Source organism: Penicillium malachiteum, assembly GCF_028827825.1.
Source record: "Penicillium malachiteum strain IBT 17515 chromosome Unknown utg000001l:1.0-8184562.0:1.0-8186909.0, whole genome shotgun sequence".
Taxonomy (NCBI): domain Eukaryota; kingdom Fungi; phylum Ascomycota; class Eurotiomycetes; order Eurotiales; family Aspergillaceae; genus Penicillium; species Penicillium malachiteum.
Genome location: NW_026643094.1, coordinates 7,767,309 through 7,794,633, shown reverse-complemented (window position 1 = coordinate 7,794,633; position 27,325 = coordinate 7,767,309). Strand labels below are relative to the sequence as shown.

Genomic DNA, 27,325 nt, shown 5'->3' with positions numbered 1-27,325 from the left:
CAGCACTATTGATTTCCCTGAGGATATTATTGGAGAGTCACATTTGATATAACCTGATTTCAAGGCGAAATACTCCATACTGCGTAGATCTTATGAGTTTGGGTGTTGGGAGTTGAAAGAAGAATTGAAACATGCCCAGACATGCACGGCGCTATTGATATGTAATTTCCGAAAGAAACTTGGCAGATCAACAAATTGCATTACTGATTAGGTAAAGAAATCAGACAGGTTCATTTCTAAAGTGATGTATGTACTTCGTGGGATAAGTTCCAAGTTTATTGTATTAGAAGAGGATCCCGATCCCCCACTATAGTGGACCACAGTGAACCACTAGGGGCAATGTGGATCCTCGATTAAGGGATTTTCAGGGTCCGATGCAGGTGATGCAGAATTGATGCAGCTCAACATTTTGGAATGATCTCAGGTAAATCTGCAGAGAAACAAATAACCCGTTGATCGTGGTACCTGAACCCAAGCAAGAATGTTCTCTCTCTCCGGAAACGTCTTCCCGTTCATCTCCACATCTCAAATCCTCAATCTGAAATCAGAGGGATCTCCAGACTCCAATATGCACTTGAAGTGAGTCTGCATCTAAGTGTTATATTCCTCATCTTAAATTTCCCATTCCCATATCACCATCCTTGTCCCCTACAGTCAGGAACATTTGAATAGATTGAAAACTTGACCGTGGCTCAAAGAATTCAACTGAGTTCCGAGGCGCATTCTATTTCAGCCCCATGCCTTGGCGCCTGATTCCACAATTTCTCTTGGTTGGTGTAATGTGCCTTTCATGCGCTTCATTTCCCCCTTTCTCTTATTTTAACCCTACTTGACCTCAATATGTCTGTCGCGATTGTGGTCAATATGTGCTGACCCTGGAGCTTAGAGTTGAACACTAGTGACCTCCACCATGCGATCACGCGAAAAGACAAATTCTGGAATAGGTGATTCAGTATTGTGCGCACTTGGCCCTCTGAGGGGCTCTGTCAAGACTGATAGCGATCTATCCCTTCCGATGGAGAAACAACCACCCTCCCGCCAACCGTCGCGATATCGCTCTACACGCAAAGGCACGCGCCCTGCAACAGACAAAGTATGCGCCCCAACAAACCGCCAACCTGAGCCTTCAAGCGCACCGCCAGAGGACTCAACCCCGCAAATCTCAAGGAGTATGTCTCGATACCGACGCTATCGACGCGAAATTGCGGACGATGAGAAAATGCCGGCAAAAACACCGAGTGTCTCAAGTTGCGCACGTGCTCCACCTGCGGCTCCCCTCCCAGACAAAGCGAAAGTGCACCACACGGTAGAGGAGGAACAAATGAGAGAGAAACACAGACTGGATACAATGGCGCAGTTGACAGGAGGATCGCATGAAGTGAAAGCGCATAAGAGTTCTTCGCATGTAGCCGCACAACCTGCGCAACATGAATATGTGGATGACGGCTCGAGACTACCAATGCGAGCCCGACGGCCCGAAACAAACAATTCTGACAAAGAACATCGTCCTTCTTCAAATCCTTCGACAAATTCGAGTGGGCGCAAGTCATTTCTCCAAAAAGTCAAGCTGTCCAAAAGCAAAGGATGCGCCGAAAAAGAGTTATCGGGGCCAAGATATATTGGAGTGGGAGGAGGTGGAATTGTACCGGGAACAGATGCACCAATCTCAGCTGTTAATGCTGGAGAGCGGATGGTCAGGGTGCAGTACAGTGATAACTGCATTTCGCTGCCGGTCACCCCATCAACCTTGGTTTCCGACCTACTTTTGTCTGCCTCTGAAAAGCTTTCCCCGGATATTGATGCGGAGCAGTTTATCATGCTCGAGTCATTCCAGCAAGTAGGATTGCAGCGGCCTTTGCGTAGATATGAGCACATCCGCGAAGTGATGAACTCTTGGGCTCATGATAGCGACAACCGTCTCATCGTCATTCCTCCTTCCAGTATTGATATCTTGGATCAAGTGGATGCTCAGCGAGTTCCTATCGAGAAGCCAGTCGAGACCACAGTCTACCTCTACTACTCGCAACGACGTCGCAAATGGGACAAGCGCTACGTAACCCTACGAGCAGATGGGCAGATCGTGGTTTCCAAGAAGGAAAACTCGAAAGATTGCACCAATATTTGTCATTTGTCCGACTTCGATATTTACTCTCCGACTGCTCGAGCAATTGCGAAAGATGTGAAACCACCAAAGAAGATATGCTTCGCGATCAAAAGCTTAGAAAAGTCTTCCATGTTTCTGTCCACCGAGAACTTTGTGCACTTCTTCAGCACCAATGACAGGGCTACTGCCGATCAGTGGTACCGCTCTGTCCAACAATGGCGGAGCTGGTATCTGGTAAACACGCTGGGTGCTGTGAAGCCTGCTGAGACTGAAAAGAATATCCCAAAGCGGACTTTGACGAATAAGAGCGTGCGAAGGATGTCGATGGATGTGCCTGAAGTTCCCCTGGTAGATCTCATCCCAAGTGACCCAGAGCCGCTCACCAGAGTTCGGCCATCAATGGATCAGACCCGGTCTCCAGCTCCGAGGGATGGATTTGCTCGCAAGAAATCTACTCGAGAACATGCACCACCGCCTTCAAGACACTTCCCAGAGACACTATTACTCAACCTCCACATCCCAGCCGGTGGCCACGATGACAACTCGATGATACAGAGTCTCAACCCCGAGCAAGACGAGGAGGAGACATTTTCTCCAACGGGGCTACTGGGGCGCACCTACACCCAAAGACAACACATAATGCGCGAGCGACAAGAGAACGAGAAGCGAGCAAACCAGGAAGCCTTCATTGGCACTGGTCTGCTAGCAGAGAGCCAACCACATGTACCAATGAGCACGGCACCAAGTCAATCTCCAGCTATGCCTACACGGTCAAAGTCGGTCAGATCAGTCAAGTCAGTCAAACAGACAACCAAGCCCCTCGTCGACCTGACCCCAGTCTTCCAAGAACCCCCACAACATATCCGCAAGGGTCGTGGGGTTACCGTTGAACCCGGCGTACTACTCATCGACGCTGCGACAGGCCCGGAACTCGCACCAAGCTGCATGTCAATTCCCCCAGCCCTTGCATGGCGACGTCCGTCTGTTCCAGTTACAGATGTCCCACCCGTTCCACAGATGCGACACCGTTCTAATACTGCTCGCAGTGTACGCCACGTTCCGACTGGTACCAATGTAGTCGGTCCAAGTCCTAGTACACCCGCTATGCCATTTTTACCGAACAGTCTTCTTGCGAATGCTCGATCCACTAATGCACAGAGTGAACCTGTGGGCCATGGTGTTGCAACTGGAGATCGGAATGCTACACGTCCGATGTTGGATATGTCTCCTGAGAATCCCTTTGCAGAGGGGAGTCTCCTTCATCAGCTCTGAAACAGCTGGCTCAATTCCTTCGATCATCTTCAGTGGTGATTTCTCATGATTTTTTTACGATCTGTTTTCTTTACCCATAATATGCATCAGCTACCAAAACACCGAAAAAGGAAATCTAAAAAAAGAAAAATGCAGGCATGGAGTGACGATAAGACCAGCTATCATATCCTCCGTTTGGCCTATTCTGTCTTGTTAGATACCCCAATTTTCGTTGAGAATGAATGAAGCATTTAAATTTTCTTCCCAAGCTTGCACCAGTACTGTTCTGTTTTTAGCCTGAAGATCAGATTGTCCTCCGTATAGTTGACATATCTTCGTGGAGGTAATTCATATAACGAAGCAATTCAATAAAAGTTGTCATTACACTAAAACTTGAAGTAATATAAATAGACAGTCAACTATGCTTGGATATCAGATATCCACCAAGGCAAAGCAATTCAAATGTTCAGCTCAAACAGGCTTAGAACTTGAAATAGTGCGCGCAGATCTAACTGGGAGGGTTTGGCTGCAGCTGAACAGTAAAGTTACCATCTGTCCCATGAGTGACAACAGCATATCTGTCATGCCGACCGGTAAAGTCGATCTCAACCTTAGCTCCAATTTCCGTAACATTAACTACTTGACCCTTCGTGAAATCGCCAGTCGCGATATAAAAGTTGACGTGAGGTGTCACAATGAATGTTGCTTTAGGATCCGCTTGCCAACAAGCAGCGACGCTGACGCCTGGAGTTGTGTCTGCGTCAGAGTCTCCAGCGCTTGTCTTGCCGAAACCACACCACACATCAGCTATATATCTGTTAGAGAGTGAGAGGACATGTGTTCATGATGGAAAGCAATGACATACGATATTGGACTGCGTCGTATGCTCCAACGGTGATCTCAAAGCTACCAGCTGGAGAGCCAGCGGTGCAGGTACCAAACATTGGGCCTCCATTCAAAACAGTGATTGGAGCTACTTCGATATTGCTATCACCGTCAAGGGACATTGAGACGTTGGAGTGACTGGACACTATAGCGTTATTCTTGATTTAGGTGTAGCCACACATAGCAAAGGAATCGTCGGTGATGGTGAACTGCTGAACCGATCCGTCATTGTTCACAGGACGACCGGCCGCGAAGACATTGCTGTAGGGGTTGGAGGTAGACGACGCGCCGCTGACTTCGGGTAAAGCGCAGAAGACATAATAAGTCTGGACTTTCCAACTGTTGTTGGTGACGTAGATGCTGTAGGTCGACATATTGACTGCTGAAGTGCTCTCAGGGTCCTGTTGTTCAGGAGAATGAAAATAGGTGCTGGATGGAATGATTTCTCGATTTCACAAGGCCTCTTTTATATTCTTTCAACGACGCCTTCCAATGTTCAAAACGTTCTCAAAGTTCAGACGAGGCTCTTGCTCAGCCGGGGATTGATCCAGCAGAGCTGTCACTTGGTCTATCCATTCAGCCACTTCTCTCCCTGGGGAGAATGCAAGCGATAGTTTCCTTGAGCGACGTGGTGATAGAGATACCCTTGGGCTTCAGCTTCTCACAAGTGAACTTGACTCGGCGAAGTCCGACATTGCCCAGGTGATGAGACGATGTTGGTGAGAGTCAACCTTGGACTTTGCGGGGATTGATGGCTAGTCTCTCATATTCAGGCAAACTTTACAAGTGGCTGATCTAAATCAACTTAATATCAAATTCTTCACATGCATGGTCGCATCTTCACAACATACTGATGCCGAAAGAGTAGGTAATTCCCTCCACTCCCGTATCGCTGTAAGCTAGTCGCTAAATTTCAACGTTTGAACCCGCTCACTCCATTATGATTTAACTCTATTGTACTGAAAATCAACTGGAGAATGTTATGTGACGACTCGCTAAGAATTTCCATTCCTACAACTTGAAATGGGATATCCGCCAATCACACCACTAGTACTAGTTTAGCCATCTCTGGATGACTTGATATCACACTTGGGCCCTGCAATACCTCACTCACTTCCACCTTGTACCTGATCAAAACCCGTAGTACCGATATCAACCGCAACTGCGAGCTTGTTGGCTAATTGTGGAATGATGCGCTTCATTTGAAGCTTATCCATTCCAGATTCTGCTTGATCGATTCGGACGAAAAGAACATCATTGTTGTTTTTGGTATCTTGATCAGTTACAATGAACTGGTAAGGGGTTGCGCCACACGCGTCGCCGCATTGATCTCTCAGGGCTCCAGCCAGAGCTAAAGGACTGGAGCCAATAAATCCACTTTGAAAGGGAGGTACATTGAGTGTTGGCTCCGCATCAATATCAGGCATTTGGTTCGGCGATTGCACGAAATATAGACTCCATTCGTCTGGAGGAGTACCTGCGTATGCGGCTCTGAAGAATGTTGTCATCCACTATAGAAGAGTTAAATGTCATGTTGAGTAATCCAACTGTCAACATTCTTTGGTGCTTACTGACTTGTTCATTCACACCAGCGACAGTGCAGAACACTGCAAGCAGGGGAGTGATGCTGAGGACCATGTTTCGTGGAGACCGAGGTATAGGCTTCAATATTGTAGCTTGGTAAGAGTACTTGGGATTAATCAGCTCAAACAGCCACTGGCACTTATATCTAATGTCATAAAAAGTTATCTCGGAGTAGACTAATAGACCAACGTACATATCCCACATGTGCAGTAAATGACAAATCTCTAAACAGGGATTCGATCACGCTCACTTGGAAACCAGGGGTATGGTAGTTCAAATTTGGAATAAAAAGGCGAAAGCCGATGCTAGCTACTTGAATCTAGATAGTTCTCTCCGACGCCTTCGGCTATAGTTGCATCGTATCATATAAAACTGTGGTTAGTGAGACGCCTCACGATGTGTTTACAGACCCATACTAGTAACGGGATTCATTCAACCGACTCTTACCGAAATCTTTAGCGATCGCCTGGACACTGGAACTTTTGTCCCTGGTCAGTCTGAAGTCAAAAACGATATATGCCAGCGGTATTCAAATATTATGCTCGTTGAAAAGTTCGATTGGAACATCATTCAACATTCTTCTCACAATAGACCAGCTATAATGCATTTCCAACGTCTCCTCCAGATACTCATTTTGTTCATATATCCTCTCACTCACGGTCAGTTTATCGGTCTCTTTGCTTGGGATTGTACCAATACACCTCAAGCATGTATGAATGCCTGCTATGCTGCTCAATGCAAAAATGCCCCCACTCTGCTATTGGAGCTGTTGGCAGCTCTACCGACCAACGAAAACGAGCAGGCTGTGCAGGTTCTCCATGTCGGGCCCTGCATTTCGCAAATCATCCATCCTGCGATGAGTATCCTTTTGCAAGTTCTATAGAAGGGGGATACGACGCCTTTCTCTGCTGCATACCCACGCAAGAGAGTAATCGACAAGGTGGTTTTCTTGCAGGATTCATGCGTCGGAATCGAATGGTCCCTGGTGAACAGTACTACACGTTCCTAATGAACATCGCCAATATGTGAGCTGAATTAAGCCCATATCTGGATTATGGTACTAAACAAAAATACTAGTAACTTCTGCACTCAGCCTGCCACGAGCTGCCATAATGATAATCAGCAATTCCAAGTACAAAGACTTTTCAATAAACGGGGCGTCGAGGAACAAATCCCTATGATCATTCCAGACTCGGAGAATACAACCATGGTTGGGACTAGAATGCGGGAATTTTGCGCACAGAACGGGATCACTCTATGGCTTCTGGGGGCTGGTATCACTGCAGGCTTTGTAAACAGGAATATTTATATTCCTGGTCTCGGACGAGAGGTGACAATCCTAGCTGAAGTTTTTTAGACATGAAATTCGACCATCTCCTAAGTGAATCGGATAAATTTGCGTGATTTTTGTCAGGTCTCGTTTAGGATGAAAACTTTCCAATGTTGAGACTTGAGAGTGATCATCATGATGATCCTGCGTTGAAGTCAAAAGTACAGCGGACTCCGGAGATTGAATTGAATTGAAGTGCCGAAAGGGCCACAGCCTTATTTCCCGCATAGAAAGTACAATGAGTACCTTCAATGTTGTCATGCAGAGAAATGTGAATTTGTGACTTTGTACTAGTATTCATCCCAATTGGGAAACTAATCTCTCATTGGCTAGAGTCATCATCATCACCTGCATAATGGTCGGACTCGGAGATAAGCAGATTCCTTTGCATGAGAGACTAACCAAAAGAGGTGCAAAATCTCTCATTGGTCAAATGCAAGCAGCTGTAACCAAGTGGCGTCAGGTTCATCAAATCAGATCCTGATGTATAGCATCGTCTCGGGGGCTGGCACCCATAAACAACCATACGATCTGCCTCAATTTGGGAGCATACATTGATGTATTCATCAGTATACCCAAAACTGAATATAAATAGCTTGATCTTTTCTCAATTGCCAGAAATTCACCAAGATTCTATTCATCCAGCTCAAGTATCACTTCTTCCACTGCCACGCACTTCATATTATTGAATCAATCCAATATGGCCGCTACAACCTATGCCGACTTCAATGCAACCACTGAAGGACTCGATGTTGCAAAAACATTTTCGGACAAAGTCCATGGAAATACCATCCTGATCACAGGCGTGAACATAGCTGGAATTGGATTCTCAACAGCGCAGGCTTTTGTAAGTCGAGTCAACCTGTTGCCTCAAGTGGTTACTTGAATTCATTCTAAATCCATATAAGGCTTCTCAATCCCCAGCTCACCTGATCATCACCGGTCGGAGTCTCTCCAAGATTGAAGAAAGTGTGCATTCTCTTCGAATCCAGTTTCCAGGTCTAGACTGCCGTGGTTTGCAAATCGATCTATCCTCTCAGCAATCCGTCCGACAGGCAGCCAATCGTCTGATGGGCTGGACCGATATACCCTCAATTGATATTGTTATCAACAATGCCGGGATCATGTGTATCGAAGAGCGAACCCTATCCTGTGATGGCATTGAACTTCACTTTGCAACAAACCATATCGGTCATTGGCTTTTTACCTGTTTGATCATGCCAAAGTTGATCAAATCCGCCAAGGCTCATTCTGAAGGTACGACTAGGATCGTCAACGTGACTTCTGCCTCTCCCACAGTATCTGGGATGCGCTGGAGTGACATGAACTTCGATGTTAAGAACAAAGATCTTCCAAAAGAAGAGCAACCAGTGGGTGCGTGGTTTGAGGCTTGGGGGTATACAGATCTGGATAATCAATCCTATAATCCCCTTGATGGCTACAATCGCAGCAAAGTGGCTAATGTTCTTTCTGGGATTGGCTTGAATCAACGCTTGTTCGAGAAGTATGGCATCTTCTCTCTATCTGTGCATCCAGGAGTTATCGGTACTACTGAGCTGGGTCGAAACTTTCCCTCCGATTTGATCGAAGCTGTTCAAGCCATGGCAGGCAAGGGTCTTTTTGATTTCAAGACCGCGGGTGCGGGGGCTGCAACAAGCGTGGTTGCTGCACTGGATCCTGCACTGGCGAAAGGTGTTGGGGATAGTAAGAATGGATGCATTAATTGGGGCTCATATCTTGTGGATTGCCAAATTAGTGATCAGGCTTCACCACTGGCAGTGTCTAGTGATCAGGCTGAGAAACTTTGGGAATTGTCGGAGAAGCTAGTTGGACAGAGCTTTTCGTGGTAAATAGAATGAAGATAGTACAGGATTCGAGTATTTTCTGAATTCAAATTGGCTTGTTCAAATTCATAAATTTCAATGCTTCCAAGAAACGCTCAGCGACCGGGGACCGTAAATTCGATCTTCTCTTGATTCGCTTGCGCCCGAGTCCAGAGATCATAACCGGGCTGATCATGTAGCCCATGAATCCAGGGGAACATGCACAATATGCTTCGAGCTTGATTCCAAGTGGTTATGCCTTGTCGATGAGTCGTCTCCCGTATAGTACAGATAGCCCAATCTCCATCCTCATCATTTGCAACCCAAATGCCCCCAACCATAAGGAACCAAAAATTTAAATGATCCTGATTGCCATAAGATTGAAAACGTGACACCTCTTGAAGACAGGTCGAGAGAAATCTGTGACTGATAATCTTGTGACGGTCAAACTGTAAAAAGGTTGACATCGTGAAGACTGTTAATCCCAAGTGGAACATAGAATGTATGTCTGGATTATTCTTCAATTCGTTCAATGAGCGGAATTTCAATAGTCTGTAGCAAATCGAGATTAAAATTTCCTCAAAGCCTAGGAAGTCGAGAGAGGTGGTACGTATCTCTGCGTTCATCATGGCACAGAATCTCATCACATCGGAAAAGATCTTTTGTAAAGTTGAACCAACATGGTAGTAGCCACTGGCGACTGAGCCTGGTATCATAAAAGGATCGAAGATCAACTCTTGCTGAGTAGCAAGGTCCGGCATATTATCTCGAAAGAATATAGTGGATTTTCCCAGTTGCAGGGATAGCATTATATCGCTTCTAGAGTATATGCCATTAGTAAGTGGATTGAGAACTTTGCAATACAATCTATGTCACTGGTACTTACTTGCAGACTTGTAATGCAAGAGGAAAATTCCCTTCAAGTGAACTGATTCCTCCCCGAAGTCGAACGATTTGCTGGAGTCCTCTGGCGTGAATTTCGGCATTCTCAAGTTGGTTCCCAAGTTGCTCCTGGCTAATGAGAGACACAATCATTGATATGGAAGAGTCAGCGATAGCATCTGGACCACTCAGTCTCATCTGAACTTCATTCATTGTTTGAGATATATGATATAATGCTTTTGCTGAGTCTCTACCGTCACTGGTGCGCGAAAATATGGCATTGCAGGCCTGCATCAATCCCACATTGCAACGGTAGCCTAAGGAATGGTCAGAGATCATGCACTACTGAGCCTTGAGGGGAATTCATCGATGCAAACTCACTGGCATCATCCACAAATAGAATCTGAAGGCATATACGCTGAACATCTTCGAAAGAAAAACCAAGACTCATTGGAAAGAGACGCTTGGCTGTGAAATTGAAATCTGAACATTAAACATGGTCAGATTAGTTTCGATCTAGTCAGGTAAAGAGTGCGACCTTACATTCGTTAATTATCCTCGATGAATATGGGGTGATTTCCATCCCAGGAAACAGGATAGTGAATTGGATTGGATGCCCCAGATCACTACCGCTTGAGCACAAAAGCCCAACTCTGAGGTTTTTAGAACAAATATCCGGTCCCTTTTGGCGAGATGCCGCCGAATTTCTCGAATTGTCAGGTTGTGAGAATTGGACAGAAACTGTCTGTTGCCTTGGCCTTGATTTTCGCTGAATCGTCTTGCCGACATTTTTGCCCTTCATCACATGGCGGCGACTCAGTCTTTTGGAGCGCTTGTCAGGCTGAAGGCCGTCTATGAAACAAAACGATTCACACATAGTTCAACCTATGCATGAAGTGATCGCTGAAGAGTGATAGCAATCTGCTAGCTGGAGCGGTGAATACCCCGTTCTGACCAACTTGAAATGGGGGCCACGGCCATATCGGGGATAAGAGTGAGTCTTAACAACCTTGGAGTGACGACATTGTGCATCCCAACGCTGCCAGTGCGCAGAGAATTCAAACGTGATCATCATCCCCCGACTTCGTAACTCGTACGAAGTACAAAATACACCAATGGGAATAGTGATGATCACTACTTTCCTGGAATGTGTATGACGATCTCCGCAATCGGACGAATGCAGGGTTTCGCATGGACACTCGGGTCGGGCCAATACAAATAAACAAATACAATACGAGTATATGCATCTGAATGCAGAAATCGGAATAATACCGACAGATGGATCTGATGTTCCAAAGTCGTTCCAAGGTTGTTCCAGGTAAATTTTCAATATGTATGTCCAAATGGGAAATAGACCACCAAAATGACAGTTTAAATCCACAAAAATTCAAAATAACGCCGCGCCTTTCTATGAGTTATACACAATAGATCACAAGTACATCGCAAATATATACGGGATGAAAAGAGCCAAGTGCTCGTTACCTGTTCGAGCGAATTGTCGCAGAACGATGCGTGAGGGCTTCGCCGTTCTGATTCTGCCAATCGTGAGATTCCATACCAGAAGCCACACCATCTGCACGAGACCGAGAGAAAGTACGAGATGGACGGCCCATAGATGCGCCGCCGCTCAGATTGGAGGTACGGCGGCGCATGCGGCGCTCATCATCCTCCGCTTCGTGTCGGTTCAGCGCATCGGAGGGTAGAAGGACAGCACGATCCAGGGCGTAAGGAAGACCACGGTGACGTCCACGGATCTGCATAGCAATGATCACCAGTTTCGAGACCACGTTGAACTGACCCGAAAAGGAGGTATCAACGCCAGGGTAACCGAAAGATAAACCGACTGTACCGTAGGCGGAGACAACTTCAAACAAGACGGTGAAGATTTGGAAGTTGTATTCGCTTGTATTTTCGAGACGGGTACCCTCGGCAATGGCGATGATGAACACTCCGAGGAAAACATACCACAAATCGAAACTCAGTTGACGACGCAAGTGAGCTCCGATGTAACTGGGTGCGGTCTGGTTTTCCTCATCGTGATCTTCGTCGACGTTGCCATAAATGCCCAGACTGCGTTCTTCGTACACGTTGGTGCGACGCATAGAAATGGCGATGGGGAACACGGAAATATACATCATGATAAGGTAGGACACCTGGATTGCGGGATGGAGATCAGTAAGACTGATGATTCCAAATCCAGCAGTTCGAGTGGCGGCAGCTTGAAAGAATCCATCAAGGACGCGAATTCCTGGTGCGAACTGTGTGACAGCGGAGTCGTTCAACTAGAACATAAAATGTCAGTATTTCTTGCGACGATAGATTTAATCGAGCTCAATATTCAAAAAGGGATGAACTCACATCGAGAATAATGAAAAATATAACATCAATTCCGTTCAATGCAACAAGGATCGCAAAAAGCCACCAGGTCGCATTACGCGGAAAGAGAAGAGTAAAGCATCGACGAGGGTGATCCAAAAGGAACTTCAGCTCTTCCCAGAGAGCAGTTCCTTGACGTGCGAATTTTGACAAGATCCAAATCATCAAGCGAAGCATACAAGGGAATCCAGTATTACCAATGATGATCAAGAATGCCAACAGAAGAAGAGGGAAGATGGCGGTCTGAAAGGAATACATTGAATCAGGCGTGAGGGTGAAACCGAGATCGTTAAAAGCAGAGGCAGCTGTGAAGATTCCCCACCAGGGACGGCCCACACCGTCTGCTTTGACAACATTACCCCATTTATCTTCTGTCATGATCCATCCAACCATACTGAGAAGACCAAGCAGATGGAATCCAACATAGTAAGAAATCAAAACGACCGCCAGGGTCTTAAGTGCGCGATACTCAATACCACCGAGCTCATCACGTTGTTCCTCTGTCAGATCAACGAAGTTCGAGTTTCGGGCAACAGTAGCATTCCAACTGAGATACGGCTGGGTGGAGCGCTCTTTCTCCTGGGTGATGGATCGCCAGATTCCACGGACTGAATGCTTGTTGGTTGAGGGTCCCATCCCAGCATCATCATCCCCGTCGTTGATATCCTTGGTCATGGTATCCCGCATGGTAGGGCGAGTGTCCAAGCGACCAAAGGTATTATTTCCCCGAGTGCGAGTGCGATTGAAATCAGGCTCGTTGATGGTGATATGCGGGCCGTCCAAAGGACCGACCTGGTCAATCTCGGAGATGACCGAGCTCTGTCTTCTGGCTCGTGGGCTGACCGGCTCATTGACGTGGTCATGGTCTCCCCCGTCACCCTCGCCATCCTCCAAAGCTTCTGGCACCCCGCCGCGATCGTACTCGCGCGGACTAGGGATACGCAATGCACCCGTATTCCTTCGCTGGTTTTCCACGAATGCGATGTGATGTTCGGGACTCAGTTGGGTCGGGACTCGCAAGTTGCCGAGGCTAAATTTTCGAGTCACTTCATTTTCAATGTTTCCTGGTATTGGGTGTTCCATCACTTCCTTCCCGTTCCCGCCAGGGGACTCGGAATCCGATGATGCGTCAACTTGTAGCGCAGCAGGATCGGGGAGTCGACTCTCGCGCGCATCGCCCGAATTATTTCGGAGCACCACGATCTCGCGACCCCCAACTCCCAGCTCCGCACGATTGATATCAGAAGTGGTCTTATCCTGGGTCACCGTATCCATACGCGAGCGAGTTGATCGCAGCGCCCGCGCATCCCGAACAACATGTTGAAACCGCTTCTCAAACCAGTAGAGACGAATAAAGACGAGGGCGCTATGAATAAAGATTGGTGTACATAGGCATGTAATAAAGTATAGAACAAGCTGCTGATATGTGTGAAGTTCGTTCAAGTTGACAGTGTTTAGACCACTTTGAGTGGCGGCACCGACCGACAAGAATAGAGCATCAGTGTAGTCGATGTTTTTGGCCGGGTAGAGAATGATCGACCCAATAATTCCCCATGAGATGATATAGATATAGTGGATGAAGATGAAGTTGAGGCGTAGCTGGTTTAAGAACGGCACGCGCTTCTTAATGCCGTTGACTCGGCGTATAAAGGCTGAAAACATCCTCAGTGGATGTAGACGGCGGAGCCAGCGTTCCCTGGCGAAGGGTTCAGTCTGGGGAGGCGAGACCCGTAGAAAGATTTCTCTCGAAAGGGGAAACTTGTCGGTCCTTTTAATAAGTTCATTGTTAATTCGTTGGTGTCTCAGATCATAGGGGAAGGAGCTTTTTTTTTTTGGGCCATACATGGGGCACGGATGATCGTTGACCAGTCGGGAATCGTGCAGATTGGAGGGGCACGGGCAGCGCCGGGGTTAGCCGCGAGACATTGAACAGCGCATAAGGGATAAGATGGAGGACATTATAAGAGGAAGGAAGAAAATGGGAAGAAAGAATCGAGTCCCAGCGAAGGCGAGCTGGAATTTGGCGTTGAGATGAAAAAAAGGCGCAAACGGAGTGGAAACGGCGAAACGGTAATATTACAAGCCTGTAACGTGGCCGTCTGCCAAAAACGTGCACTGTCGATCTCCACAGCCCTGGAGTTCAAATTGCATGCGTAAAAGTGTGTTTTGCGTAAGAAATAAAGTTTTGAATTGTCACATGCAGACAATACGATACAAATTTAAATTACCTAGTATAGCCCTACAGACTTCAAGTGTTGATAGCACTAAGTATTCAAATGATTATGGACATGTGAATGTTCACTATGAGCTGTATCTCATTCCAAGTTTCCTCGGCCCACAGTTAACTAGTTCCCGGCCAAGCTTTTTGCTCAGCTGTTTTTCGGGGGCGAATTGCTGAAGTCCCGGTTACGCCAAACCCACATGCCCAGATTGCGGTGTTATTGGTGTATCCACTTGTGAGTTGAGATCCCGACTGCGTCAGGGTGCAGATGGCGCATTCTTGACCGTTCATATAAATACAAAAATATTAAGCCAATTAAATATTGGTTAATGACACCTATAAGATCTTTAATATTGACGATTGACGTGGCGTAGAGGCTGTGTACGCCACTGGTACCATAGTTTATTAGGGTCCAGGTTCCCCTTTAGTCTTAACTAAACTGTCAACCATAGTTCAATCCTATCAATCAACATTTGGTTCGAATTAAAATCTGCACGAGATGCCTCCAAAATGAAATTCTCAAACAAAAAATTGTAAACACATAAACAAACGCAACTATCTCAACGAAATACTCCCGTTAAAGAGGGAAGAGAGATCTTGCAGCCCACTTTTCATTCCCACCCATGTCGTGGCCCGTCCCTAGGGCTTTCCACTTCCATTTACATGGCCTTGCATAAAATGCCAAGTTTCAACACCTTGCCAAATTACAGAATTTAAACATGTGGGAGGCCTAGAAGCATCTTTCGTCATGATTGGTTGGTTCATGTACTCTCCATTCCACCGGAATTACAGCCCTCACGCCTTTGATCGGCAATTCAACCCTATTCTTATACTTCAAGGGATGATCCTGGCTATATAATGTCAACAGATATCCCCCGGTGACCAAGGATAGCTGATGACCCTCGGCTTGAAACATTGTATGGTTGCAGGCGACTATTACTGTATCCAATTATGGCGTTTATGGAGTATTTATGCACAGACAATCAGCAAGGATCTTCGGGCCAAGAGATAAGCTCGGTTTCACCGACCTCGGGATGGATGCGCGGATATCAAATGATCTTACTGGGCTTCAAGTTTCGAGTTCCAACATTGAATACTATGTTGTATTCAAATTATATACGGATATTGGAATTCAAAGCTCCTGTGAATGACCTCGATCTCGTACAGAAACCTGGAATAATCAAGATGTACACTCGTATTCGTGTGAACTGGCCTTGGCTGACAACCATTCAAAACGGACTATGTCATAGCTGAACATTCTCAATAAACAAATCGTATTTCAACAAGCTCACTCGTAGTATCTGAGCAGAAACTACCTAGGTAGATCCCTAGCCACTTACCTGGGTACCCATGGTGGTGACCAGTTGACCTCAATGTTTGTTTGTCATGGTTCGTGATATAGCCCTAATCGGAAAGCCCTATTTCCTATTCGGGAAATTGAAGCAAACTCACGCGTCACCAACGCGGACCGCGCTAATCCATTCAGGTGTCTAGTATCAGCCTGTTGATCATCGCCATCAATCCGTATTCGTTCAAGCGGTTGATAATCATGGCCAATATCCAGGATCTCCCAGTGGAGCTCCTAACACGAATTCTCGAATTTGTGGGCGAGTCCGTCGAGCCTAACGATTACGACTTAGAGCTAGGCCCCGAAACCTTCGGGGCTCTAGAGGTATGGGATCTGATCGAAGCATGTTTGGTCTCACGGAAATTCCGAGCCATAGCTCAGCCACTCGTTTTCCGCATCTTCGAAGATGATAACTTGGATGACCTGAACAAGTCCATCTCGTTTGCCAATACTCTGTGTCTCCGTCCGGACCTTGGGAAGTATGTGCAAAGCATTTCCATGCTGCCATTGGCACCCATAGAGCCAGGAGCCTCGTTGAAACCGGATGAGGAAGACCTCCTTCCCATTCGAAAAGCCGTCAAGAAACTTCAGCTGGGTCCCAACGAAGAAGTCTGGCAGAAGACGTTGGCTCTTGGTGACCCCAGTGTTTTTGCAGCAATAATCACCAGCATGACACCGAATCTTCGATCTCTCACCCTCGCGGGAGGCATAATTTACGACACGCCCTTCAGTCATCTCTTCCTTCGAGATCCATCGTTTCTTTCCAAATTGACCACGGTCAAAATTGAGGGCAACGAGGAATTCGGCGGCTACAACATTTCATACTACGAGGAGTTTCTCACCCGTCCCAAAGTTTCAAAGGTGTTGTTTCAATATGCGGATCTCTGGGAAGACAAATTCCCACAGAGCTGGACGCGTGGTTCTTTGAACGTAGAGGACTTGGAGTTCGGTCATTGTCGGTCGGACAAAGCCTCAATCCAAAAGCTCATGAAAGCGTGCAAGAAACTGAAATACTTCACATTCTCAAGCCTGACATTTGATCCACGCAAGGCTCGAGATCCCAACCCTATTCCCGATTCCCAGTTCAATGCTCCCCAGGTTCTTGAAGCTACCTTACTCCACAAGGAAAGCCTGGAGCATTTCCAGGTGGAATTTGAACGATTCCCATGGGACCTGGAGAATCCAGTGGAATATGTTTCTAGCTGCATCAAATTTGGTTCATTCCGCCCATTCAAGGTCCTCCAAAGCATCGCAGTGCCCCACGCATACCTTCCCGAACACCCTCAATTCCCCACCTCGGTCAAAGAACTGAATATCACCGATTGCAACACGTCGGTTCGTACCATGGTTGCCAATATCGTCACTGATATTAAGGGGGGTCTCTATCCAAATCTCAAGTCATTAAAGTTCCATGCTCTCGACATTACGGCGACAGTCAAACTTCCTGATCAGAGTCGACCACCAGGCAAAAGCCCAGCAGATTGCTTCCTCGAACTCCAGGATATGTTCATCGGTACCAATATTCACTTCATGATCTGTCCTTACCGAGGCAAGCGTCTACCGGGATTTGAAGAGCCCACTCTTGATCATTTTGAGGACGAGGATGAATATGGATACCTTGGTGATGGACCCATACCCAACTTAAATCAAATGCCCAATCTATTCAATATGGTTATGGAACGGGCTCTGCAGGATCCTGACTTTGCGCATATTCGTGCTATAGCAGAGCAGGATCCTGAATTAATGCACCTTCGTGCTGCTGTAGCAGAGGAGCAGGCTTCACGCCAGGGTTCAAATCGGGGTCCACGACCCCCACATCGAACTTCACACCGAGCTTCACGTCGTAACACTGCACCGAGCGATGATGAATGGGAGACGGATGAAGATTAAACGAGTCGTGTTTATGTGCGAGATGAGATTTCGGCTTTATGAAACCTTGGAACGATAATGATTAAAAATTACAATTGGACGGAAAAGATGTCAAGTTGAATGGTTTCTATGAGCTTGAAGTTCAATATCTCTAAGGCGACCCCATCGACTCGACTCGACACTCTCGCCTTGAATTCTGTAGACCCTCGAGTTATCAATATTCAACTTAAGCTTGGTCCAGCGACTTAACAGTAGGAGGTCTAATCATATCAGGATAATCCATCCTCGCAGCACCGACCAAGAAAGTACTATTCTTCGGATGCGCCTCCTTGTTCTCACCCCGGAAAAGGAAACTCATGGGGAAGCCAAGGTCAAAGTCATAAGCAGCCTCAATCTCATCAATATCCGAGTCCTCAAGCTGCAATCCCAAAGCTTCAATATTACCCAATAAATGCTCAACCTTCCGTCCACCAACAATGGGCGAAACATACGGGAACTTCTTCATAACGTACGCAAGCGCCACACTTGTAATAAACGTGTCGTGTCGAAGGGCAACTTTCTCGAGTACGTCCGACACTGCAATATCAATGTCCCGCGTGATCCCCTTTCGACCTGGATTTCCATGCTCCGCAATTTCTTCACGCTGGGATGCGGTTTTGAAACAGCCGCTGCCGAGGGCGCCCCAAGGACAGAGACCCATGCCTTCGGATGCGCACATTGGGATTATGTCGCGTTCGAAGTCACGACGGGCGGCGTTCCATTGACCTTGGTATACGGAGAAGGGGCGAAGACCCTGATCACGAGCATCTGAGGATTTGTTAGCCAAAAATTTCAAATGCGCAAGAGATGTATTCTTACATTGGTTTGCTTTGCTAACGACCCAGGCCGGAGTATCGCTGATACCCAAGTAAATCACTTTACCAGAAGTGACGAGTTGGTTGAGGGAGGTCATGACTTCTTCAATAGAAGTGCTAAAGTCCCACCAGTGGACATAAAACTGGAGATCAGAAGTATAAGCCTAACGACCCAGTGAAAGTGCATATTTACACAGATTAGATTAAAGTACTGATGCGAGACATACCAGATCAATATAATCAGTCCTCAATTTTCGCAGACTGGCATCCACAGAAACCCGAAGACTCTTCGCATTATTTCCAACGAAGTTGGGCTGCAGTTTGCTCTTGTTGTATGCCTGGAAGCTGGAGGTGTATTTAGTAGCGAGGACGATTTCATCTCTCACTCCACGACTTTCCATCCACTCGCCGACCCAGGCTTCGGATTCTTCGTTTTGGTACCCATTTGCACTATATGACCTCAGTCAGGATTGAAATTCCACAAACTCGGATATAAGATGTCCAAGGGTACATACGTGTCGATAAAGTTGCCTCCATTCTCATAAAATGTATCCAGAATCTTGAAGGACGTCTCCTTGTCACATTCACCAAGTCTTCCTTTCCTGAGAGATATTAGTGTTCTGAATGCCGACTGTGGGGGTAGTGCGGGGTTAAAACATATGTACCAACTCTCACCGAAATTCATTGCTCCCAGGCATAATGGGCTGACCTTCACCGCTGCTGTAGGAGCAAGCAGGCGATAGCGACCGAGAAAGGACTTGGGTGGTGGAGCGGGCTCGTGAGACATATTGATGGATTTCCTTGCGGTATCTTTCTCTGGGAAGCTCTGGGATTTATAATTCAAATCAATTTGCAAAATTGGATCGAATTGCGGCAAAGAGAGACCAATTTATAATCTCTCAAGCTGCAGGAAATGACCTCAGGGTGCATGATGGACGAACTATGTAAGATTCCAAGGTCCTTATCTTCCATAATCTTCAAATGCTCGTCTTATTAAGCTTGGAATTGCCTAGAACTCGAAGGGTTACATGATCACCCTGCTTAACCCCGCCCGATTTGTTCAATATGCGCGGCGTTAAAGGTTTCATCATCCGAAATACGATGCTGACACCATGATGTGGTTCCAAAAATCGGTTAAAATCACTTTATCTCCGAAATAAGTAGGTCAACGGAGATAACAATTGCGAATATGTAGACATAAATTCAAGAAATATCAAGATTCCTCTCTACAACAACCCCATACCAGTGCCGTTGGTACAAAGCAAAGATATACGAGAATATTGAAAAATCAGGCAAAAAGCTCAGCGCTTCGCACAACACCAAATCTATATTCAAATGCTACTCTTTTAATGACGCAGGATCCGCGACAAGAAAGACATACCAATATACTCCAACTCATAAGGACGTGGGAAAACCCGAGGTAAGTATTCTGGCCAGTCAGGCATCGGTGTCAAATGTCTCAGAGCAAGAATATAATCCCAATATTCCGGATACCAACCAGCATACTCCCAATCAAGAATGGCAGTGACATGGCCACCATCAACCAGGATATTCCTTGGCGCAAGATCACCATGAGTGAAAACAATCCCATGGTTATCGTACAGCGCAAACCTGCAATGCTCTCGTAGAATTGTCGGTGCTAATCTAACAACATCTCCTAGGATAAAGTCATTGAACTCTTGTTCTGAATCAAATGGACCACCTTCAAGTGATGAGATTTGGCCAATTATCGCTTTTCCCCGGTTAAGAGCCCCGAAAAAGTCTCCTTTTAGCACACGAATTTGATTGATGTAGGAGCAGAGTTCGTCGGCGATGGATTTCTTTTCATCCATCCGGATTCAAAGTCTCCCATGCGTCGTCAAGTCGCTGCCCGGGCATGTAATCCATAGCAAAGGATTCAACACGATCACCCTCCCAGCGAATATCATGTACTTTGGGAACGGGAATGGTTGTGTGTTTTGCAATGAACTGGAGTGTTTCGACCTCTTGGTTGCGCAAGTGACCAGACTTGATAACAAGATTGTTGTCGACTCGGACGACTGTGCGACCACTTTGTGAATGGAGAATCTCTCCGGTTTGGCTTGTTGAATTTTCCATAGCCGAAGGTTTGTACCTTAACTCGGAGTCCGAGCTTTATCAGAGATCTCACTTAATAAGAAGTTGATCGGCGCGGGTAAGAGAAACAGGGGACATGCAGCTGGAGCGGCAGTTATTGTACCCGGCACAATTGTTTCGCCCTGCCCGTGAAACTGGGAATCAAAGGAGAAGCATAAATGGGCTGAATTATTGATAAGGAGTCTGAAAATTGCGACTTGATGTGAGAGTATTTCTATATCAAGATGTGAGTATAATTTAATCTAAAGTTACAAAATAAGAAACAAGAGAAAGTTCAGAACCTTGGAATGGATAGAAAGAGGTTAGAAGATAATGTGTTAAAAGTGAGAGAAGAATAAGGTCTCAGAGATTTGAAGTGAGGTGTAAGTGAGGTGAAAAGAATAAGGATATTGTGCTACTAGTATTAATATGAGAATCGAAGTTTATAAGGCCTCAGACTAATAGCTAATTTCGAGATTAAAATAATTTGATATCAAGTTCCCTTTTGCTATTACTAGTTAGGTAAATATTGAGTACATATGTAGTAGGAAATTTGGCTAGAGCCTTGAACCTGAAGTCGAGTGCTAATATAATATTGATATTCCTCTGTCTAGTCTTAAGTGTATTATACTCAGATGTGAACAAAAAGCTAAGTTGATCTCTTATATCCGAACTTGAATCTTCATTCCGCTCACTTTAAACAGCTAGACTCAATCTGTATATGATTCAGAATATATCTATCAAATATCAATATTAATGTATGGGGGTGCCATGTACTAATATCAGTGTCTGCCGCTGCGTTATTGGTCAATGCCTTACTCAACCTTGGATTCGCGGCTGAGCCGGATATCACTTTCAGGCCCTTCTCATCTCATAAACTCATCTTGCTATCATCAAAGAGCATATCATTTATCCTTTACAGATTTCATATTATCTGAGATCGGAATACTTAAAATCTATTTTATCTATTTGACGTTGATTCTATCTACGGCGAAACACCGACTCACATACCCCGGTCTCATGTCTACTGGTATCATCACACACTGGATCTATCGACATCGAAGAGTGTTCTGGGTATTAGTCGTGGCTGCAATCGTGATACTACAAGTCATTGTACTCGGAGGGAATCATGATGACTGGGATACAGCATCTGCCTCGTTGCTGTACGGCGAGATGCATCCCACAATTGCGACTCAAAACTTCACCCCGCCGTTCCACACACAGGGTCGACACATCAAGGACGTCCAGGACAGGATCATCAAACTAGCCAGTATCAACTGGTATGGTGCCAGTGACATCGATTTTGTACCAGGTGGACTAGAAGTGCGGCATCGCGATGAGGTCGCCCAGTTGATCCGTGCACTAGGGTTCAACAGTGTGCGATTGCCGTACGCCGATGAGCTGGTCCATCGCAACCCACTTGTCAACCAAAGCAAGATCGCTGCGAACCCAGATCTCATCATCGATGGATTCTCACCTTCTGCACTCGATGTGTATCACGCCGTCGTGGAGAGTCTCACCTCGGCTGGGCTACTGGTCATCGTCAACAACCACATCACAACGGCGACATGGTGCTGTGGCATCAACCCCTGTGATCTTGACTGGAGCAATTCATGGTTCGGTGGAGAACTGCTCTGTCCTGTTCCACAAACAGAGGAGCGATGGATTCGGAACTGGGAAACGATAATGCGACCGCTCGTATCGAATGAACTCGTTATCGGGGCTGATCTACGCAACGAAGTGCGCGGTCTCTGGGGTACTATGCACTGGGACGATTGGGCGACAGCAGCTGAGCGAGCCTCGGAACGATTACTCACATTGAACCCGAACTGGCTTATGATAGTCGAAGGGATCTCATCAGCAAACGATCTCTCGGGGGTACGTTCACGCCCAGTCCAACTGAGTGTGCCAGACCGAGTAGTATACTCATCACATGTATATAAATGGTCTGGATGGGGCAGTTTAGCACCATTCTCAGGACGAACATATGAAGGGTTTGCAGATGAAATGAGGAAGAACTGGGCGTACTTGATAGAAGAGGATATCGCGCCAGTATGGGTGGGGGAGATCGGCACGAGCGAGTCACCAAGCGAGGGAGATAAGAATTACTGGCGTCATTTGATGCGCGCTTTGGGCACAGTGGATGCCAGTTGGGGATACTGGGCGCTCAATGCGCGTAAGGCATGGGGAGAATGGGAGAGCTATGGGTTGGTGGGGGATGAATGGGATTGGGAGACGGTCAGATGGGATTATCGATTGGAAGATTTACGAGTTCTTGGCTTGAACTTGGGCTTGAACTTGAGCTTGAACCCGAACTTGAAGCATGGGACATGAACTAGTTTGAGAGTCAGTTGTAATCATTTTATGGTCAGGGACCTCAGGGTTCAACCACGCCTGTTGAGTGGAGATGATGATTGGTGTCGATCTTGATAGAATGGAGTGCAGTAAATTAAGTGTTCTGCACCAATAAACAGAGCACGCTCCCGCCAAGCTTTAGTGGGCCCTGTCATTAGTATGAAGAAAAGATTAAATTGAGTATAGAGAAAACATATGAAGTAGAGAAATTAAAATAAAAGAATATCATTGAGAGCCTTGGAATACTCCCTGGAATTTATAAGGATTCAGATGGTTAGATACTCTTCCAAGGTTCCCCTATTAGGCACCAGAGTAAACACTCGACTGTGGAGCACTAAATATCAAAAAAGTCACCTACGGTTAATTCTATGTTTTAATCTTAGTAACTTAATGATGAGGGATAAATTAAACCCTCCAGCTTAACTCATCTTCTTGTATTAAACTCTACTCCTCTGATTCGCCCTCTATCCCCATACTGGGTCAGTTAGGTAAAGCTTACCAGATCAAAAGGGAAATCAACTAGAAAATCATACGAGAAAATAAAAGTAAAATAGAATAAAACAGCAAATAAAAAAACAGGGTACAAACTATATCATAATCCCCATGATCATTTCCAGGAGGGGCTGAATCCCTCGCTTCCATGTAAATGCTAAGCTATTCCCCCGTCGCTGCTTTTCATGTGCTCCAATTTGGTCCACTCTGTGGTTGCTTTATAAGACCGAATTCCTCTTTCCTTTCCCTCCCATTTACTCATACCTTTCAATATGTTCGGGTGGTTGACTCGATGCCTGCCAGGGTTTAGTATTCTAGCCTTGATATTTCTGCTGATATGCGCCTTCTCCAATCTCATGTCCTCTCGAGCCTGGAGGGACATCTTTCCACCATGGGTTAGCCAACCTCTCCATGAAGGTTGGTGGATTGGACTGAACATGGCACAAATTATCTTTGTCATCTATGCCATGCTCATCCATTTCCAGATGTTTGCCTTCACTCTTCGTCTGGGATGGTCAATGTTGCGGGTGACAGCCAAGACAAGAGAAGCTCTAGGAAGGCGTCCTACGCCAAAACGGGCTGTCTCCGTATCTTCTGCTTCCTCTTCCTCCTCTTCCCCTTGCCCCACCTTGGATGAAGGATACGAAAGTCAGTCCCTCTCGCCAGTATCCCTCCCATCCCCAAACCCGTTTAGCGAGAAGCTATACTCCATCACCGGATCCAAAGTTGAGGAGGATGAGTTGATCCATGCCATCATTTTACCAAATTATTCTGAGGATCTCCATACGCTGGAAACAACTTTAAATGTGCTGGCCAGTCATCCACGAGCCAGATCACAGTATGAGGTGAGTGCTTAACCAGCGGGATGCAGTACTAGTACCCACAGTCACTGACGTCCGTGCTCAACAACAGATATACCTCGCCATGGAGCAAAAGGAAGTCACTGCGTTGGATAAAGCAGCCCACCTTGTATCCAAATTCGAACACTCCTTTCTACATATCCGTCCCACATTTCACCCCGCCGGTATACAAGGAGAGATTGCGGGCAAGAGCTCAAACGTTGCATTTGCTGCCAATCGAATTGTGGAGATTCATCATGCCGACTTGAATGGAGATTCTTGCAATATCATGGTCACGGTTATGGATGGTGAGTCAAGTCATTTCAACCAACCTAACAAATTTCTAACTCAAGACAGCGGACACCCATCTCTCTCGCGATTATTTCACAGAGATCCGCCGATTACACTACACCCACATAGATGAAGCAGATCGCGCACTATACTGCTGCCCTATAATATTCGATCGCAATTCCCATGAAACTCCACTCCTGGTCCGATGCGCAGACCTACTCTGGGGCTTCGCGGGTATATCTACCATGTACCCGGGAACAATGATCTCCATTCCAACCTCAGTCTATTCCCTCCCACTTTCCCTCGCCCAGAAAGTAGGTGGATGGGACAGTGACCCCACAGCAATTGGCGAAGACATGCACATGCTCCTGAAGTGCTACTTCGAGACAGCCGGAAACGTAATCTCCCGTGTGGTCTACATCCCAGCGAGCCAATGCAACGTCTCATGCGACGGAGAACGAGGCTGGCGACGGGTTCTAGGTACTTGCATAGCCCGATACCGTCAGGCACTACGACACATGTGGGGAGCTCTAGACTCCGGTTTTGCAGCACGTCGCACACTAAGCTATCTACGTTTTAACAAGCGATGCTCATTCTTCAGTCCCAGACATTTCGCCCTTATGCATCTTCTCTGGGAAGCGCATTTCTTACCATGCCATATGGTGATTATCATGATTTTCTCGGTACTATATACAATCTTCCATCCTGCACTGCAGTTACACCCAATTCTCGCAAAGGCATTTTTCTGGAGTGATGTTCTCCGAACGTCATCATTTATCGGAATGAATGTTTGTTTATCTTTGTATGAGCGATGGCATTCTATTTGTGTCAATTCGCGAATGCAGGATATGCACGAGGCCAATTTATTGGATACTGGGTTTTCGCCTCGGGTTTGGTACAAAGTCCAGCATCTTGCTGAGCGGATCTGTTTCCCAATCGCTGGAACACTATACGGTGCCATTCCGGCATTGCATGCTGTCTTTCTTCATTTCTGGACAGACCGATTGGTGTATCGGGTTAGCCAGAAGCCGACCTTTAATCTGGAGGCTGTGAGCTTGGCATGATGGAGTTATTATTTATAGATATTTTGTTGGGGTTTTCCCTGTTGTGACAGCCTAAGCCCAAAGGCTGCTCTTAATACATATGTATGTGCTTTAGTCTTACTATGGCGACGGTCATGTTAGATGGATACCTGTTACTAAGAATCATATGCGGTAATATTTAATGAGAATATCATGAACCTTCAAGTTGGAACCTTGATTTGAATTGATAGTATCGCTGTCTAGTAACACTATCTTACTCTGCTCAAGTTGCTAATCTAACACTCTCCCGAGCGGGATCCATTCGTTCAATGGATATTTACCTAATTCAACACGAAAAATACACTCGCATACTAAAATTTTGAACTTGAATGCATATGATCAATACTCAAGCTTGACTCTTGTAACCAGGATCAAGCAGCGGTGTACAGTCATGTGATTGATCACTCTAGCCCCAGGGGTACGAAGTAGACAGGCCACACGACTCCGTATCCATCGTCAGAATAACATCGACATCCAATTTCTCAATCTCAATGGATCCCCTGGTCTACGACTCGATTTGGAAGTACCCAGTGATACGCCGACCAGAAGGCGGCTCTCGTATCATCGGCCACGGTACTACAGGAATCATCTGCCAGAATGCGTCTAAGCCAGACCAAGTCATCAAGGGACCCCTTACACATTAAATGCGCGGGTGCAGCAAAGAGGTTGTTGAAAGAACATTGGACGAGGAGAAGCAAAACAAGGAATGCTTTGAACGAAAAAAGCTTATCTATAAAACCCTCCTGAAAGACAAGAACATTCTCGATTGCATCGAAATCACGGACAATTGCCTTCACTTCCCCTATCTACGACTCGGAGATCTACACGAATACCTTCTAGATCACAACGAGTCGATCGAAAGCGAAGTTCGAGAAAAATGGATCGAATCAGCTATCGACGCTGTCACTGATTCATAGCTTTGGCATAGTTCACGCCGACATCAGTGCCCGGAATTTTCTTGTTGCTGATGATATGTCAATCAAAATGTGTGATTTCTGTGGGTCGTCAATCGATGGTCTCCCCTCACTTGTAGTGGAGGAAACTCGATACTGCATGGCATGGAGTACGCCAAGATCCGTCGCCACTGATATCTTTGCACTTGGATGTTTAATCTTTGAGATCACGACCGGTCTTCGCCCATACCATGAGATCCCCGACGAAGAATTGAGGAGGTCAATCGCCGATACAATGCTGGGGTGATCCCATCTCTTGAGGGGAATTCTTACGAAGGTGTCATTCATAAGTGCTGGACGTCTCAGTATGCAAATGCCGAGCAGTTGAAGCATGACCTAAAGATGAGACGAGAAGAGAAATGTTTGTAGTCGTGAGATAGTATTGGAAATCAGATCAAATGCACGACAATCAAGTTCAAATGCACGACAATCAAGTTCAAATGCCCGTTATTTATGCACATAAAAAGAGCATCAGTTTACTCCAAGTCTGTCGTCATACTAGTGATCAATTGATATTCTCAGGGATCACAATTCACATGTGGTATCAAAATAATCAGGCAGTCCAATTTCGCATCTACCTTTAAGACGCTATGTAGGGACTTGGATGCATTTTCCAGGATAAATCGCTTCGCCGGTCACTGCCATGTGTCCGGATGCTATGCTCCGGGTCATGATCCAATCGATAATGGTAT

The 27,325-nt window shown here is 46.2% G+C and overlaps 15 protein-coding genes across 15 annotated transcripts; 8 read left to right on the top strand and 7 right to left on the bottom strand.

Moving 5' to 3' along the window:
* Nucleotides 1-1,015: 1,015 nt before the first annotated feature.
* Nucleotides 1,016-3,376, top strand: N7483_002874 (uncharacterized protein; the record flags this gene model as incomplete). The annotated part of the gene is made up of 1 exon (XM_057086311.1): nucleotides 1,016-3,376. One exon carries the CDS (start codon nucleotides 1,016-1,018, stop codon nucleotides 3,374-3,376), a length of 2,361 nt encoding a protein of 786 aa, XP_056952460.1.
* Nucleotides 3,377-3,863: 487 nt separating this feature from the next.
* On the bottom strand, nucleotides 3,864-4,614 carry N7483_002873 (uncharacterized protein; the record flags this gene model as incomplete). The annotated part of the gene is made up of 3 exons (XM_057086310.1): nucleotides 3,864-4,162; nucleotides 4,221-4,378; nucleotides 4,421-4,614. The coding sequence occupies 3 exons, from the start codon at nucleotides 4,612-4,614 to the stop codon at nucleotides 3,864-3,866; spliced, it is 651 nt and encodes a 216-aa protein (XP_056952459.1).
* A 732-nt stretch (nucleotides 4,615-5,346) lies between these two features.
* N7483_002872 (uncharacterized protein) lies at nucleotides 5,347-5,878 on the bottom strand (the record flags this gene model as incomplete). Its single annotated transcript, XM_057086309.1, has 2 exons — nucleotides 5,347-5,751; nucleotides 5,816-5,878. The coding sequence occupies 2 exons, from the start codon at nucleotides 5,876-5,878 to the stop codon at nucleotides 5,347-5,349; spliced, it is 468 nt and encodes a 155-aa protein (XP_056952458.1).
* Nucleotides 5,879-7,854: 1,976 nt separating this feature from the next.
* On the top strand, nucleotides 7,855-9,004 carry N7483_002871 (uncharacterized protein; the record flags this gene model as incomplete). The annotated part of the gene is made up of 2 exons (XM_057086308.1): nucleotides 7,855-8,001; nucleotides 8,063-9,004. The coding sequence occupies 2 exons, from the start codon at nucleotides 7,855-7,857 to the stop codon at nucleotides 9,002-9,004; spliced, it is 1,089 nt and encodes a 362-aa protein (XP_056952457.1).
* Nucleotides 9,005-9,093: 89 nt separating this feature from the next.
* N7483_002870 (uncharacterized protein) lies at nucleotides 9,094-10,072 on the bottom strand (the record flags this gene model as incomplete). Its single annotated transcript, XM_057086307.1, has 2 exons — nucleotides 9,094-9,796; nucleotides 9,864-10,072. 2 exons carry the CDS (start codon nucleotides 10,070-10,072, stop codon nucleotides 9,094-9,096), a joined length of 912 nt encoding a protein of 303 aa, XP_056952456.1.
* A 1,265-nt stretch (nucleotides 10,073-11,337) lies between these two features.
* Nucleotides 11,338-14,002, bottom strand: N7483_002869 (potassium ion transporter; the record flags this gene model as incomplete). The annotated part of the gene is made up of 2 exons (XM_057086306.1): nucleotides 11,338-12,141; nucleotides 12,218-14,002. Coding segments are annotated over 2 exons (2,589 nt in total), but the record flags the coding sequence as incomplete, so codon positions are not given.
* Nucleotides 14,003-16,005: 2,003 nt separating this feature from the next.
* N7483_002868 (F-box protein) lies at nucleotides 16,006-17,694 on the top strand (the record flags this gene model as incomplete). Its single annotated transcript, XM_057086305.1, has 1 exon — nucleotides 16,006-17,694. One exon carries the CDS (start codon nucleotides 16,006-16,008, stop codon nucleotides 17,692-17,694), a length of 1,689 nt encoding a protein of 562 aa, XP_056952454.1.
* Nucleotides 17,695-17,899: 205 nt separating this feature from the next.
* On the bottom strand, nucleotides 17,900-19,314 carry N7483_002867 (uncharacterized protein; the record flags this gene model as incomplete). The annotated part of the gene is made up of 4 exons (XM_057086304.1): nucleotides 17,900-18,670; nucleotides 18,755-18,977; nucleotides 19,043-19,129; nucleotides 19,193-19,314. 4 exons carry the CDS (start codon nucleotides 19,312-19,314, stop codon nucleotides 17,900-17,902), a joined length of 1,203 nt encoding a protein of 400 aa, XP_056952453.1.
* Nucleotides 19,315-19,873: 559 nt separating this feature from the next.
* Nucleotides 19,874-20,359, bottom strand: N7483_002866 (phosphotransferase family protein; the record flags this gene model as incomplete). The annotated part of the gene is made up of 1 exon (XM_057086303.1): nucleotides 19,874-20,359. One exon carries the CDS (start codon nucleotides 20,357-20,359, stop codon nucleotides 19,874-19,876), a length of 486 nt encoding a protein of 161 aa, XP_056952452.1.
* A 6-nt stretch (nucleotides 20,360-20,365) lies between these two features.
* On the bottom strand, nucleotides 20,366-20,624 carry N7483_002865 (uncharacterized protein; the record flags this gene model as incomplete). The annotated part of the gene is given in 2 exon segments (XM_057086302.1): nucleotides 20,366-20,458; nucleotides 20,469-20,624. The coding sequence occupies 2 exon segments, from the start codon at nucleotides 20,622-20,624 to the stop codon at nucleotides 20,366-20,368; spliced, it is 249 nt and encodes an 82-aa protein (XP_056952451.1).
* A 1,017-nt stretch (nucleotides 20,625-21,641) lies between these two features.
* On the top strand, nucleotides 21,642-22,955 carry N7483_002864 (cellulase family protein; the record flags this gene model as incomplete). Its single annotated transcript, XM_057086301.1, has 1 exon — nucleotides 21,642-22,955. One exon carries the CDS (start codon nucleotides 21,642-21,644, stop codon nucleotides 22,953-22,955), a length of 1,314 nt encoding a protein of 437 aa, XP_056952450.1.
* Nucleotides 22,956-23,740: 785 nt separating this feature from the next.
* N7483_002863 (uncharacterized protein) lies at nucleotides 23,741-24,325 on the top strand (the record flags this gene model as incomplete). The annotated part of the gene is made up of 1 exon (XM_057086300.1): nucleotides 23,741-24,325. The coding sequence occupies one exon, from the start codon at nucleotides 23,741-23,743 to the stop codon at nucleotides 24,323-24,325; it is 585 nt and encodes a 194-aa protein (XP_056952449.1).
* A 67-nt stretch (nucleotides 24,326-24,392) lies between these two features.
* On the top strand, nucleotides 24,393-25,662 carry N7483_002862 (glycosyltransferase family 2 protein; the record flags this gene model as incomplete). Its single annotated transcript, XM_057086299.1, has 2 exons — nucleotides 24,393-24,615; nucleotides 24,665-25,662. 2 exons carry the CDS (start codon nucleotides 24,393-24,395, stop codon nucleotides 25,660-25,662), a joined length of 1,221 nt encoding a protein of 406 aa, XP_056952448.1.
* Nucleotides 25,663-26,324: 662 nt separating this feature from the next.
* On the top strand, nucleotides 26,325-26,597 carry N7483_002861 (uncharacterized protein; the record flags this gene model as incomplete). The annotated part of the gene is made up of 1 exon (XM_057086298.1): nucleotides 26,325-26,597. One exon carries the CDS (start codon nucleotides 26,325-26,327, stop codon nucleotides 26,595-26,597), a length of 273 nt encoding a protein of 90 aa, XP_056952447.1.
* A 67-nt stretch (nucleotides 26,598-26,664) lies between these two features.
* On the top strand, nucleotides 26,665-26,880 carry N7483_002860 (uncharacterized protein; the record flags this gene model as incomplete). The annotated part of the gene is made up of 1 exon (XM_057086297.1): nucleotides 26,665-26,880. One exon carries the CDS (start codon nucleotides 26,665-26,667, stop codon nucleotides 26,878-26,880), a length of 216 nt encoding a protein of 71 aa, XP_056952446.1.
* Nucleotides 26,881-27,325: the final 445 nt, after the last annotated feature.